A 16,142-nucleotide genomic window follows, 5' to 3' on the forward strand; every position below is an offset into this window, starting at 1 on the left:
TATGATGTTAGCTGGGGGTTTTTTGTTTTCATCAGGTTGAGGAAGTGCCTAATTTCTAGAAATTCCTGCTTTGTTTAGTGTTTTTACCATGAAAGAGGGTATTGGATTTTGTCAAATGCTTATTTTGCATCTACTGAGATAACTTTGTGGGTTTTTTCCTTTTATATTCTGTTAATAATGGTGTATTACATTGTAGTGGTGTATTACATTGATTGATTTTTGTATGTTGAACCAACATTGAGTTCCTGGGATAAATCCCACTTCGCCTTTTAATATGCTGTTGAATTTGGTTTGATAGCATTTTGTTGAGCATTTTTGCATCTGTACACAGAAAAGATACTAGTCTGTGGTTTTCTTGTAATGTCTTTGTATCAGGGTAATACTCAGAATAAATTAGGAAGTGTTCCTTCCTCTTCTATTTTCCCTTGCATTTTAAAATGGCTTTTTAACGTGTTTTGTATCCTAAATATGTATTGCTTAGTTTTATGTAGTGGGTGGGTGGGTGGGTTGGTGGGTTGGTTGGTTGGTTGGTTGGTTTGTTGGTTTTGAGACAGTCTTGCTTTGTTGAGACAGTCTTGCTTTGTCGCCCAGGCTGGAGTGCAGTGGCACGACGGCTCACAGCAACCTGTGCCTCCCGGGTTCAAGCAATTCTCATGCCTCAGCCACCCAAGTAGCTGGGATTACAGGCGTGCGCCACCACGTCCAGCTAATTTTGTTTTGTTTTGTTTTGTTTTTAGACGGAGTCTTACTCTGTCACTCAAGTTGGGGTGCAGTGGCACGATCTCAGCTCACTGCAGCCTTCACCTCCTGAGTTCAAGCAATTCTTGTGCCTCAGCCTCCCGAGCAACTGGGATTACAGACACGTGCCACCATGCTCAGCTGGGTTTTTTTTGTTTGTTTGTTTTTTGTTTTGTGTGTGTGTGTGTGTGTGTGTGTGTGTGTGTGTGTGTGTGTGTGTGTTTTTAATAGAGACGGGGTTTCACCATGTTGGCCAGGCTGGTCTCGAACTCCTGACCTCAGGTGATCCACCTGCCTTGGCCTCCCAAAGTGCTGGGATTACAGGCGTGAGCCACCACGTGGCCTAGTTTTACATGTTTTTTAACTTTATATAAGTGGAATCAGTTTTCTTGTATATTTATATATATATATATATATATATATATATATATATATATATATATATATATACACACAAGAGTTTCTCCAGAGTGTGACGTTTATTTATTTTCTTGTTTCCATTGCTGTAAGGGGTTAAACCTGTGTTCAAGGAATACACATAGGCTTAACTTCTTAAAGCAATATACTTTAGCCTCTGTATAATGTTGTCATTATCCTTTTTTACCTTAAAATTCTGCAGCTTCAGATTCATGGAAGGGTCTTTTAAACATTTTTGTTAATTCTTAGCTGTATTATACTGTGTTGATATATGTTGTGCATATTACTTCTTCATTTCTGAGTTTATTACGGTTTCTTCTATAGCCTATAATGGGCTTTTTGTCTGTGTAAATAGTCTTTATTTTTTTGAGATGGAGTCTCTCGCCCAGGCTGGAGTGCAGTGGCGCCATCTCGGCTCACTGCAAGCTCCGCCTCCCGGGTTCATGCCATTCTCCTGCCTCAGCCTCCCGAGTAGCTGGGACTACAAGTGCCTGCCACCACGCCCAGCTAATTTTTTGTATTTTCAGTAGAGACAGGGTTTCACCATGTTAGCCAGGGTGGTCTCGATCTCCTGACCTTGTGAACCGCCCACCTCGGCCTCCCAAAGTGCTGGGATTACAGGCGTGAGCCAGCGTGCCCAGCCTTGTCTGTGTAAATATTCTATGAGTACTGTTTATTTGAGATAGGGCCTCACTCTGTCACCCAGACAGGATCTCACTCTGTCACCTAGAAGTGCAGTGGCAGTGATCACAGCTTACTGCAGTCTCGACCTCCTGGACAGAAGCGATCCTCCCACCTCAGCTTCCCGAGCATCTGGGGCTACAGGTGCATGCCACCACACCCAGCTAATTTTTATATTTTTTGTAAAGACAGGGTTTCACCATGTTGCCCAGGCTGGTTTTGAACTCCTAGGCTCAAGCTGTCCACCCACCTCAACCTCCCAAAGTGCTGGGATTACAGGTGTGAGCCACTATGCCCGGCCTCTACAAGTACTTTTTTTTTTTTTTTTAATTGAGATGGAGTCTCACTCTGTTGCCCAGGCCAGAGTGCAATGGCACGATCTCAGCTTATTGCAACCTCCACCACCCAGATTCAAGTGATTCTCATGCCTCAGCCTCCCAAGTAGATGGGATTACAGGCGCCCACCACCACACCCGGCTGATTTTTGTATTTTTAGTAGAGACAGGGTTTCATCACGTTGGTCAGGCTGGTCTCAAACTCCTGACCTCAGGTGATCCACCCACCTCGGCCTCCCAAAGTGCTGGGATTACAGGAGTGAGCCACCGCGCCCAGCCTACGAGTACTTTTTGAAGGACTTCCTCAGCCTTCCAAGTAACTGGGACTACAGGTGCACACCACCACGCCTAGCTAATTTTTTGTATTTTTGGTAAAGATGGGGTTTTGCTGTGTTGCCCAGGCTGGTTTCAAACTCTTGAGCTCAGGTAATCCGCCTGCCTCAGCCTCCCAAAGTGCTGGAATTACAGACATGGGCTACCACACCCGGCCTATTTTATTTTTTAAGTTATTATGTGGTCTCAAAGTGGGAAATAAATGGATGGATGGATGGATGGATGCATGGATGGATGGATGGATATAGGATGGATTATATTTGTGTTGTTCTAGTTACCTTTATAGCTTAATGAAATTACCCATGTTTGAGTGTCCATTATTTTCATACTATAAGCAATAAAAAGCTAGCTTGTTTTCTCTTCTTTCCTCTTCCGTTTTAAAAACTCTATCATATAATGTTAATAAGTAAAATGGCCATTCTTAGTATGTGGCTTCATACCATTTAATTATTATATTATGTACACTACTTCTATTACTTAATAATTTTCATGTTTTGTAAAGTTCTTTTTACTTCAGTTTGCAGAAGTAAGCAAACTCAAATTCATATCTGCTTCTGCCTGCCCACCCAGTTTTTTATTATTTGTATCATTTCTATTTTCTGACAGCATATAACATACAGTTATATGTATATGTTACAGTTATATGTATATACTTTAATAGCCCTATTTCTTTTAACCTTAGTTATAGGAGTAAATGGTTTTAAAGCAGTCTGCCAGTTCTTTTGCTGAGTTTTCTTCTATTATTTCTGAATTTTGTACCCTGTTAACTTACTTAAAAGTGGTTGTGCAAACAGTATTTCTTGAATTATTTATATACATATGTATTTTATATAAACATAAGCCTATAAAAATAATTCACATCCAGCCTTGGGCACTGTGATGAAACCCTGTCTCTACGAAAAGTACAAAAATTAGCCAGGCATAGTGGCATGCCCCTGTGGTCCTAGCAACTCAGAAGGCCGAGGTGGGAGGATTAATTGAGCCCAGGAGGTCGAAGCTACAGTGAACTGTAATTGCACTACTGCACTCCAGTCTGGCCAATAGAGCAAGACGCTGTCTCAAAAAAAAAAAAATAGTAATATTAATTTAGGCAATTACATATATATCAACTTATGTATATGTGTGTATATATGTACACATACATATAACTCCATATATACGTGTATGTATTCTGTATATTTGAAAGATATATATAAAATCCTAAGTTAATTCTTTCCTTAGATATCTTATAGTATTTATTGTACCACTGTCTTCTGGAGTTGAGAGAGAGTGAGAGAGAGAGAGAGAGAGAGAGGGAGAGAGAGAGAGAGAGAGAGTGAGAGAGAGTGTGTGTTGTTGAAGAGATCAAAGGCTGGCCTGAGAACTTCTTGATTGTTTTTGCCTAGCTGCTGAAAGGAGTCTGTCTTTAAGATTCAATAACTTTACTACACTATTGATTGTCACTGATTGTTCTGGGACCATTTTCATTGTCACACTGTGTGCCCTTTCTTGTCCTGTGTAGTTGAGTGGATCTTCCTTTAGTGAGCATGTGCTGATAGCCTTTTTTTTTTTTTTTTTTTTTTTTTTTTGAGACAAGGTCTCACTCTGTCACCCAGGCTGGAGTGCAGTGGCGTAATCTTGGCTCACTGCAGCCTCTGCCTCCCAGGCTCAAGTGGTCCTCCCACCTCAGCCTTTCAAGTAGCTGGGACCAAAGGCAAGTGACACCATGCTCGGCTAATGTTTTGTATTTTTGGTAGAGCCGGAGTTTCACTATGTTACCCAGGCTGGTCTTGAACTCCTGAGCTCAAGCCATCTGCCTGCCTCGGCCTCCCAAAGTGCTGGGATTACAGGCGTGAGCCACCGCACCTGGCCTCAGCCTTTTCTTAGATCTGCCACAGTTGAGCAGAACTTTTTGCTTTTCTCTATGTGCATTCTTTGTACTGCAAATATTTCCTCATCCACCCTAACCCAACTTCATCCCTTTGTTCTTCCCAGATCTCAGAAATTCTTGATGAGTGCGAGAGATGTAGGTATATTCATTTCAGAGGATCCTTTTATGTACAGGATATATGTTTTGCCATTTTCTGAAATTGCCACCTTTGGCTTTTTTGATATTGTTTAGCTTTGCCTTGTGTGGCTTCTAGTACATTTCCCTTATTCAGGTTCTATAAAAAGCTTAACTTTCCTTCTGTGTGTTTTTCATTCTCCAGATCATATCTATTGCCCAGTTCTTCTGAAAATGCAGTTGGTGGGGTTTTTTTAATTCATAATTTTGTTTTTATGATACCCAAGAAGAAAATCAAAGCTGTTTTCCTATACTGCTGTATTCATACCAGGAACTCTAGTTTTGTTGCTTAAATTTGCAGCCAGGTGTGGTGGCTGACACCTGCAATGTCATCACTTTGGGAGACCAAGGTGGGAGGATCACTTGAGCCCAGGAGTTCGTGACCAGCTTTGGCAGCATAGTGAGACCTCATCTCTACAAAAAATATAAAAGTTAGCTAGGTTTGCTGGTACACGCCTATAGTCCAAGATACTTGGGAGGCCAAGGTGGGAAGATTGCTTGAGCCCAGGAGGTGAAGACTGCAGTGAGCCATGAACTGCACTGTACTCCAGCCTGGGCAAAAAAGCCACAAGTCGTTTAATAGCCAGACAACATGAAACTATCCGGGACTCTCAAAGAAAATTATTGTGAAGGATTAGATAGGGCAAAAATAACAATGTGCTACACATACTCACTTTTTAGTTTTAATAAGTCTGTCCAAATTAGTTCAGTACTGCCACTCCAGAAAATAATAACCTTTTCTTGTTTACTGATTAAGTAGCTCTTATGGGAGATGATAGAGCTGCTTTGAAACTGTAGATATAGTCTTTGAGATAGGACTTATCTTTTTTAGGTCAGTCTGCTAGAAGGAGTTGCTCATTATGAAAGTAATGCATCTACCCTGCTCTAAAAGTCAAGCAAGTAGTCACTTAGCATTCCTGTCCCTTTCTCATCCTTCTGTGCGACATTAGCAAATGAATATACTCAACTTGCTTTGAGGTATCTTTTAATTGTTTTCTCTTTTTTCCTTTTTGAGATGTCTTTTGATGTCTAGTTTTTAAGTGAAACTGCTGAGGCAAATTGGACTGCCTTTGAGTCAGTCCCACAGTTTTTTGTTGTTGTTGTTTTTCTCCAACCTCCTCTCACATGTAAGAGTCCCACAGTTTTCAATCTCGCTGAGACCAGCAGATAACACATATCTGTGGGTTGGCTTTCTAAACAGTGCAGCTTATATGTAGAATGACCATAGAATATTTAACTCCATCATTGGCTACAGACTCAGGTAATGCTTTTTTCCTTCATGTCTGAAAACTAGACTATTAATACAGGTTGTGTATCCCTTATCCAAAATGCTTGAGACCAAAGGTGTTTCAGATTTCAGATTTTTGGGGGGTTTTGGAATATTTGCATTATACTTATCAGTTGAGCATCCTTAGTCCTTTTAAAAATTTGTTTATTTGAAGACAATTGTTAGTACGACGACACACAAATTACCCACCAAAGTACCACTTGTGTTTCATCCAGCTTTTACTGGTACCACTAAATATTATGAAAAGCCCTTTTTTGTCTTCTCAGATAGACTGTTTTTTCTATAACATTCACTTAAAGTTTTACCAAGTTCATTTTTTGTTTCTTTGTATTTCATGGTTCTTGAAGGATTATGTTGACAAAGAGAAGGCAATTGCCAAAGCCTTGGAAGACCTCAGAGCCAACTTTTATTGTGAACTGTGTGATAAGCAATATCAGAAACATCAGGAATTTGATAACCATATCAACTCCTATGATCATGCACACAAGCAGGTGAGTTGTAGTTACTTGCTAACAGAAGAAGGTACCTATCTATTGTTACAACAATTGGATTTTATGAGTATACCCCCCAAAACTTGGTGTCTATGATTTCTTGTGTCTGCCGATCTTTATCTGCAGTCATCCAACACACTTTGTTTTTTCAGTGGCAGAAATCCTGACATAGACACCACCTCCAGCCCACACTCCCACATATACACTATTTGACAAATTGTGTTTTGTAAATCTTATATAATGTTTTTGCCTTTTATTGATTTCTAAGTTTTTATTTAATTTTGTAATTCAGCTGAGGGTCACTGGGAGCTTTGTTTCCATTTCTGCTCTTAACGCGTTAAACTTTGAAGAGTTATTCAGCAGACTGTTATTTTCAAGTTCCCTACATAAGAGTTCATGCTTTATTGGCTACCATTTTCTATTATTAAGTCATTTTGTTATTCAGTATACCTTGGAAGTTAGATAAATTTTGAGAAGGAAAATAAAATTAGATGCTATCTTAACTTTAACAAAAAACTCTGATGCTGCATGTTGAAGAGCTGATAAACGAATTACACTTTGCAGTCTTTGCTCCCCCTCCCCACCGCCACCCCATCATTTTAGAGGAGAAAATTGTACCTAACTAGTTATTGATATACAGAAGATGGCAATAATCCCCCTGGGAGAGTTTAGAAGGGAAAAATAAATTGTTACACTATAGGACAGTTCTGGCTAGTTAAAGAATTTCAAGCCATTTGATCTTGGATGACTTTAACATAACTTACTAGGTTTTGGGGGGGTACAATAGTTGTATTTGTTAAACTTGTAAATTTATGAGCATTGGAATGATGTCTCTTAAGCTGGACTTGTTGAACTAAGATTTTTTTTTTAGCCTTCATCTTCCACCAACCATAAGATTTCAGTGCACAGGTAAAAGGCAATCTTTGACCAAGTTTTATTCTTACTAGAACGGGAAGAATTTGTAAGCTGGTTGTGGTATTACACTTTTTTGGAACAGTCTCCCCCATTTAAATATACCTAACCAATTTAAGATTCTTCCACTAATGGACTTGTATTCAAGACAGCTTTTCAACTTACTACATACCTTTGGACATTCTTTTCTGTTTTTTTGAGACGGAGTTTTGCTCTTTCGCCCAAGCTGGAGTGCAGTGGTGGATCTCGGCTCACTGCAACCTCCACCTTCTGGTTTCAAGTGATTCTCCTGCCTCAGCCTCCTGAGTAGCTGGGATTACAGGTGCCTGCCACCATGCCCAGCTAATTTTTGTATTTTTAGTAGAGATGGGGCGAACTCCTGACCTCGTGATCCGCCCACCTCGGCCTCCCAATGTGCTGGGATTACAGGTGTGAGCCACCGCGCCCGGCCGTGGACATTCTTTTAATACATTGTCAGCTTTGCTTGATTTGAAGAAGAGAAATTTATAGAGCATATATATATATATAGACAAGCTGTATTGGCAGTTACTTTTTTACTCTTTCAAAGACTGGTTTTTCAGGAAAGAAAAATTCAACAGTGAATACTTCTATCCAGGACCTTTTCCAGTTTTTCAAAGTATTTATAATTTAAAAATGTTAGGCCAGCCGGGTGCGGTGGCTCACGCTTGTAATCCCAGCACTTTGGGAGGCCGAGGCGGGCGGATCACGAGGTCAGGAGATCAAGACCACGGTGAAACCCCGTCTCTACTAAAAATACAAAAAATTAGCTGGGCGTGGTGGCGAGTGCCTGTAGTCCCAGCTACTCAGAGAGGCTGAGGCAGGAGAATCGTGTGAACCCGGGAGGCGGAGCTTGCAGTGAGCCGAGATCGCACCACTTACACTCCAGCCTGGGTGACAGAGCAAGACTCCATCTCAAAAAAAAAAAAATTTTAGGCCAGGCACGGTGGCTTGCACCTATAATCGCAGCACTTTGCAAAGCCAGGGCAGGAGGATCACTTGAGCCCAGGAGTTCGAGACCACCCTGAGCAATGTACAAGACCTGCCCCCCAATCTAAGCTAATTACAAAAAACGTAATTAGTTGGGTGTGGTGGCACATGTGTAATCACAGCTACTCCAGAAGCCGAGGTGTTAGAATCGCTTGAGCCCAGGAGTTTGAGGTTGCAGTGAGCCATGATCATGCCACTGCACTTCACACTGGGCAACAGAGCCAGACCTTGTCTCAAAAAAACAAAACAAATAAAAAACTCTTTCAGATTATCTTTATTTAATTAAGACATTTAGTATCTAAGTATATACTCAAGTTTTGGGGTTCTTGAGAATTTTTTCAATTAAGAAATATCTGTGATATATTAACAGAGAAGATATTTTAGGCGGAAAAATGACATTTAGAAAGGTTAGGCCAGGTGCAGTGGCTCATGCCTATAATCCCAGCACTTTGGGAGGCTGAGATGGACAGAGTCACATGAAGCCAATTCAAGACCAGCCTGGCCAACATAGCAAAACCCTGTCTCTACTAAAACTACAAAAATTAGCCAGGCATGGTGGTGCACGCCTGTAATCCCAGCTGCTTGGGGGTTCGAGGCACGAGAATCGCCTGAACCTGGGAGGCGGATTTTGTGGTGAGGCAAGATCATGTCACTGTACTTCAGCCTGGGTGACAGAGCAAGACCCTGTCTCAAAAAAAAAAAAAAAAAAGAAAAGAAAAAGAAAGAAAGGTGGTTACACACTAGTTGATGACTTCAGAGTCAAGTTTTAGCTAGAAAAGAGGCCAGGTGCGGTGGCTCGTGCCTGTAATCCCAGCAGTTTGGGAAGCTGAGGGGGAGTTCACCTGAGGTCAGGAGTTCCAGACCAGCCTGGCCAACATGGCGAAACCCCATCTCCGTTGAAAATACAAAAATTAGCTGGGCATGGTAGCGTGCACCTGTAGTCCCAGCTTCTCAGGAGGCTGAGGCAAGAGAATCACTTGAACCCGGGAGGCAGAGGTTATAGTGAGCCGAGATCGTGCCATTGCACTCCAGCCTGGGTGACAGAGCGAGACTCCATCTCAAGAAAAGAAAAAAAAGGTTTTTTTGTTTGTTTGTTGTTCTTGAAATGGAGTTTCACTCTTGTTGCCCAGGCTGAAGTGCAATGGCGCGATCTCAGCTCACTGCAACCTCCGCCTCCCGGGTTCAAGTGATTCTCCTGCCTCAGCCCCCAGAGTAGCTGGAATTACAGGCATGCACCACCACGCCCGGCTAATTTTTGTAAAGAAAAAAAAGTTTTAACTAGAAAACAATAGGCTGGGTGTGGTGGCTCACACAGTATAATCCCAGCACTTTGGAAGGCCAAGGCGGGCAGATCAGTTGAGGTCAGGAGTTCAAGACCAGCCTGTCCAACTTGGTGAAACCCCGTCTCTACTAAAAATAAAAAAAATTAGCCAGGCGTGGTGGCCTGGCTAGTAGTCCCAGCTACTCGAGGCAGGAGAATTGCTTGAGTCTGGGAGGTGGAGGTTGCAGTGAGCCAAGATGGCACCACTGCACTCCAGCCTAAGTGACGGAGCAAGACTCCATCTCAAAAATAAAGAAAAAAGTAAACCAGGAAAAAGTATAATTCAAACTTCAATAATGTATAGACTTGCCTTTTAAGGGAAAAAAAGCAAAACAGATTTACAATGTAATAAAATTCACATTGACAGCATTAATGTGTTGTATGATAATGTTTTAGTGACACTGTCCTCAACCTGAATGTAGTAGAAATTGTTACATCTTTGGTTCATTTGAATTTGACATGTTTATTCTCCTGCACACCTTGTGTTACCTCGGCTCTCCTACCACTTTTCTCTATTGCATTTGCTCTCAAACTAGGGAGATTTTGTCACTCTGGAGGCACTTGGCAATGTCTCTGTACGTTTTTGGTTGCCCCAACTAAGGGTGTGATACTACTGGCATCTAGTAGGTTGAGGCCAGTAATGCTGGTAACATCTTACAATGCACAGGAAAGCTCCTTGAAACAAAGAGGCAAAATGGCAGTTAATAGTGCTGCAGTTGAAAACCCTGTTCTATCAGAATTAATTAAAAACTTTTGTATATATATGATATTGTGGTGTCATTTGACCTTAGTACAAACAAATTATTGTCATTTTAAGTCCCAAGTTATGTTGTAAACATTTATGAAGTGCTCATCTAGGTGATCCAGAATATTCACTTATTACTCTTCTTTAGAGTACCATCAAAATAAAAATACAAAATTAAGGGTTACCCATGGAGAACTCATGGACTGCCTGTTCACTAATACAGAATTTATATCTGTGATCCCTGGTCTAGGAAAAATCTTTAGCTGGTATGATGAATGAATGCATGTGAGTTTATTTCTTCATCTTAAAAGCTCATCTTATGCATTAAAAAAAAAAAAAACCACGTAGTACAAGTTTGGTTTTGGTTTTGTTTTTTGGTGAAATGTTCTTCATTTGCTTGAAAGGTAGGCTTTTTCACCTTTCTTCATACTGCTGTTCTAATGCAAACAGTAGGATCTCAAAACAGAATGTTATAAATATATAAACAAAAGAAGCACAGCACTAAATTTTTCATAGTTCGTCTCTTCCCTGAACTTGGAATGTCTGAGGAACCCACTGGGTGCAGTGGCTCATGCCTGTAATCCCAGCTACTGAGGAGGCTGAGGCAGGAAGATCTGTTGAGGCCAGGAGTTCAAGGCTGCAGTGAGCTATGCTCGTGCCACTGCACCTCAGCCTGGGTGACAGAGCAAGACTCTGTCTCTCTAAAAAAAAAAAAAAACAATTACCCTGATGTGGTGACACGCACATGTAGTGTAAGTCCCAGCTACTTGTGAGGCTAAGGCAGGAGGATCACTTGAGCCCAGGAGTTTGAGGTTGCAATGAGCTGTGATCATGCCACTATACCCTAGCCTGGGTGACAGAGCAAGACCCTGTCTCGGACAACAAAAAAAAAGAATTTCTAAGGAATCTTTAATTGACCTTGGTACAACACAGCCACATAACCCCTAACAGGAGGAAGGACATATTTTTCATTCCTCTTTGATGGACATGAACTTAACATACAAATGGACCTACCATTTTTCCAAATTCATGCTCTAAAATCATAAAGACACCCTGTCTTGTCTTCCAGGAAGGCACACAGGATTATTATGAATCTGAGATAATAGGTAAGTACTTTCAGCCCTGTATTAGCAATCCCTAGTTTGCATCTTCTATCAGATTTTCACCATTAATATTTTTCAGAGAAATAATGTATTATGTTAGTAGTAAACTATAGTAGAGGCAGGGTCCTAAACATACCCTTCTCTTTAATAAGCACAAATAATCTCTCCAAAAGGAGCTATATAGTCACCCTCATTCAAGATTTGAGTTGTTTTTTTCCTGACGGGATGCGGGGGTGTTATGTGCCTCTTTATATTCACTAGTTTTTCTCAGGTTTTCCAAGATTTTACGAAGAGTCGTTAACACAAAAATATTAAGACCCAGCTTGATCTTCAGAGATACAGAAGCTGATTAGGTATTTTGGCTCTTTTCAGTAGTTTAACCCTAGTTTTCAAGTGATCGATGTTAATACATTTTGAAATCTCTAAGAGTAGGCCTTTCCATTTCTGAAGAAATCCAATATATGATTCCTTTTTACATGAGTTAATTCTGATAACACCTGAATGCTCAATAGACATTAGCACTGACTAGCCGGGCGCGGTGGCTCACGCCTGTAATCCCAGCACTTTGGGAGGCTGAGGCTGGCGGATCACAAGGTCAGGAGATCGAGACCATGCTGGCTAACATGGTGAAAACCCCTCTCTACTAAAAATACAAAAAAGCCGGGCGTGGCAGCACGTGCCTGTAGTCCCAGCTACTGGGGAGGCTGAGGCAGGAGAATTGCTTGAATCCGGGAGGTGGAAGTTGCAGTGAGCCAAGATCATGCCACTGCACTCCAGCCTGGGCGACAGAGCAAGACTCCATCTCAAAAAAAAAAAAAGACATTAGCACTGATCATCTCCTACCTTTGTTGGCTTAGTGTAAGTTACAGACAAATTTGAAACTACAGATTTTTCTGTCTCTACCTCCTTGCCTCCTTAATTATTTTGCATATCTTTTTAAAAAATTTGTCTGCTAATGGATATGACAGTGGAATCATTTTCTTTAGCATTTCAAGAGGCCTAAAATTCAAACTCCAAAGAAGATTCTGTTTCCCAAAAGTAAATTAATAGCAGCACCACCTTTATAGTCAATCGTCCCTCCCTCCCTCCCTTCCTCCCTTCCTTTCTTCTTCTTTTTCTTTTCTTCTCTCTCTCTCTCTCTCTTTTTGGCTGCTTCCTTTGTACCTTGTTACCTACTCAGGATTTTTCTTCCAATCTTAGCCTCTTGTTTGTGCCACTAAAGGTCCTCCTAGTACATAAACTAGAGAGGTCACAAATTATCTCACAGATATATTTTATCTGGCCTTCACATTATTAGTTTTTCCCTTTTTAATTTCAGTTGATTCCCAAATTTTAAAAATTCAATTTTACATAATTTAGGCTTTGGCTTATCTTGAAAAATTAAAATTATCAGACAACATTGGGCCTACATTTCAACATAACAGTTGACTAAAGCTGAACAGTTGCCATCTCTTTGCTCATTCTGCAACTAGCTGTGATCTCCACTTCATCTTTTCTCTTACACCAATCTGTGTGACTCATTATGTTACCTGCCAAACTCCTGTAAACATTTGAATTTGTGACTCAGGCCTATGCTTTTCCTTCCTTCCCACACAGGTTCCCATGGCTTCTGACTGATACTGGGGAACTGGCACATTGAAAAGCTGCCTCCTTGCTAATAGTGTTGGGACCAACTTCCTTGCGATTTCAGTCTCTGGTAGTCTGATCCAGATTATCAAAATCTGGTACTGTAAAACATCTTCAGAAATTCTTTAGGCCAAGCGTGGTGGCTCATACCTGTAATCCCAGCACTTCAGGAGACTGAGGCGGGCAGATCATTTGAGCCCAGAAGTTCGAGACCAGCCTGGGCAACATGGCAAAACCCGGTCTCTACAAAAAATGCCCCCAAAAATTAGCTGGATGTGATGGCAGTTGCCTGTGGTCCCAGCTGCTGGAGGGGCTGAGTCTATTAATACATGATTTAGTTAACTTTGTCTAAACTGTTTGCAACTGCTTTTTGACAAGATTGACCTTGTCTAAACTGTTTGCATCTGCTTTTTGACAAGATTACTTACTCTTACTTGACACTTGACGGTTTCATTACGCAGTAACATACATTGCCAAGGAACAGAAATTTAGAGTTTTCCTCAGGAGGATCATTTGAGCCCAGGAGGTGGACATTGCAGTGAGCCAAGATCGTGCCACTGCACTCAAGCCTGGGTAATATGTTGAGCAAGGCCCTGTCTCAAAAAAAAAAAAAATTCCTTTAACTGTAGGATTCAGTATCTCAGTCAGAGGAATATGCTTTTAGCCTCCCTCTTCTTTCTGCTAAAATACCTGTAGTATGAAAACTCCTATACTTTTTACATTTTCTAAAAGGACTAAAGTCTTATTTAATTCCAAGGTCTGTTTCAGTTGTGAACAAAAGCAGTAGTTCCCTGAGCTTTAAATAGCAGAACTAAAACAGATGAAGCCTCTAGCAGCCACCAGTGACTGTATTCTGATTTGTACAGAATATAATCTGTTAATACATGATTTAGTTAACTTTGTCTAAATTGTTTGCAACTGCTTTTTGACAGGATTACTTATTCTTAGTTGACTGTTTCATTACCCAATAACATGTATTACTTAAACAGCACAGTTCTCTTCAGGGATTATGCTTTAAGAAACAACACAGGTTTGAAGAAAGGAGTGCATCTCAGCACTTGAACATGTTGTAGTTTTAATAACCTATAGCAGAGAGGTGAAAATGGGAAGTTGGGAAGTTGGGAATGGGAAGTTGGGAAGTTGGTCCCAACACTATTAGCAAGGAGGCAGCTTTTCAATGTGCCAGTTCCCCAGTATCAGTCAGAAGCCATGGGAACCTGTGTGGGAAGGAAGGAAAAGCATAGGCCTGAGTCACAAATTCAAATGTTTACAGGAGTTTGGCAGGTAACATAATGAGTCACACAGATTGGTGTAAGAGAAAAGATGAAGTGGAGATCACAGCTAGTTGCAGAATGAGCAAAGAGATGGCAACTGTTCAGCTTTAGTCAACTGTTATGTTGAAATGTAGGCCCAATGTTTTAATAACCTGTAGCAGAGAGGTGAAAATGTTGGGTTCAGTGGTATTCTGTACCACTGTTCATACCATTTTCTTGGGGTCTGTTTTGCTTAATAAGAAAATTGACATCATTTGGCCAGTATTCCAAAAATTTAGCATGTTTCATGCCTTTTCACCTGTTAAGTCTTATGTATTCACTCCCCTCTGCTTATGTTGGGAGTAAACTTATTATACCCAGCAATCACGACATAGCTAACCTTGAAAAAAATCTGCTGAAGGCCAGGCATGGTGGCTCACGCCTGTATTCCCGGCATTTCGGGAGGCCGAGGTGGATGTATCACGTGAGGTGAGAAGTTCGAGACCAGCCTGGCCAACATGGTGAAATGAAACCCCATCTGTACTAAAAATACAAAAAAAAAATTGGCTGGGCATGGTGGCACACGCCTGTAATCCTAGCTGCTCGGAGGCTGAGGCAGGAGGATCGCTTGAACCCGGAAGGCAGAGGTTGCAGTGAGCCAATATAGTACCGCTACACTCCAGCCTGGGCAACAGAGTGAGACTCTGTCTCAAAAACAACAAAAACAAAAAAACTGTTGGAAAAATCCCCTTCTGCTTAGGGGAGCTGTCTGCTTTTGTGATTAGGGGTAACCCTCAAAACAGACGCTTCAGGATCTAATGTTGCCAGGGTAAACCAGGCATTCTCTTGTTACGTATTTCTAACTGTTCATTTTGGCACTCAATCCCAGTTGACTAAAAATGATTCTGCCTTACTTTTACAGTTTCAACCTTTCTGCCCCTTACACTTAATTTATCACAGTGATGCACTGTGGTAGAGATTCTGGGATTAGACTCTTTGTTCTATTGTAGTCAGAAAAGTTAAAGCAACCTAAGTAATAAGTTCTTTAGTGACAGTACTGTAAAGAGCTCTGAACTGGGTTGTTGTTGTGCCATTTGCTTTGGACCCAGGCAGCTCTTATGACTTATCCGCCTTCAGATTTTACCTATGGGGCAAATCTTTGTCCCCAGATATCTTCTTGGAGTGCTATGTAAATACAGATTGAGCATCCCAAATTCAAAAAATTAAAATCCAAAATGTTCCAAAATCTGAAAGTTTTTGAATGCCAACATGACTCTCAAAGGAAATGTTTATTGGAGCATTTTGGGTTTTCAGATTTGGGATGCTCAAGCAGTAAATATACAATGCAAATATTCTAAAATGTAAAAAAGCCCAATATCTAAAACACTTCCAGTTCTAAGTATTTCAGATACTGGATACTCAACCTGTATACTTAAAGCTCATTATCTACAAAACCACAAAATTTATGTATACCATTTCATACCCACTGGGATGGCTAAAATAAAAATGGTACTCTAACAAAGTGTTGGAGAAGATATCAAGAAATTAGAGCCCTCCTGCATTGCTGATGAGATAGTGAAAAGATAGTGGAAAAGTTTTTGACACTTCCTCAAAACATTAAATACAAAGTTACCATATTACTAGTATATACCCAAGGGAAGTGTAAACATACGTCCACACAAGAACTTGCCTAAAAATGTTTATAGCAGCATTCTTCATAATAGCCAAAAAGGGAAATAACCCACATGTCCATCAACTGGTAAATGGATAAAATGTGGTACATCTGTACAATGGAATATTATTCAGCAATAAAAAGGAAGGACTTACTGTTATATACAACATGCATG

The 16,142-nt window shown here is 40.8% G+C and overlaps 1 protein-coding gene across 8 annotated transcripts in view; it reads left to right on the plus strand.

Moving 5' to 3' along the window:
- Positions 1–16,142, plus strand: part of GPATCH8 (G-patch domain containing 8) — a 108,452-nt gene that overhangs the window by 72,784 nt on the left and 19,526 nt on the right. For 7 of the 8 annotated variants that reach the window (XM_031011094.3, XM_031011097.3, XM_031011095.3 and 4 more), the window contains one exon: positions 6,184–6,327. In XM_031011094.3, coding sequence (XP_030866954.1) covers positions 6,184–6,327 — 144 coding nt within the window. Of the gene's footprint in view, positions 1–4,783; positions 4,949–6,183; positions 6,328–16,142 lie in introns of those variants that run through there. The other variant, XM_063706361.1, reaches the window with a different exon arrangement.

This window comes from Gorilla gorilla, chromosome 4 (genome assembly GCF_029281585.2).
Source record: "Gorilla gorilla gorilla isolate KB3781 chromosome 4, NHGRI_mGorGor1-v2.1_pri, whole genome shotgun sequence".
NCBI lineage: Eukaryota > Metazoa > Chordata > Mammalia > Primates > Hominidae > Gorilla > Gorilla gorilla.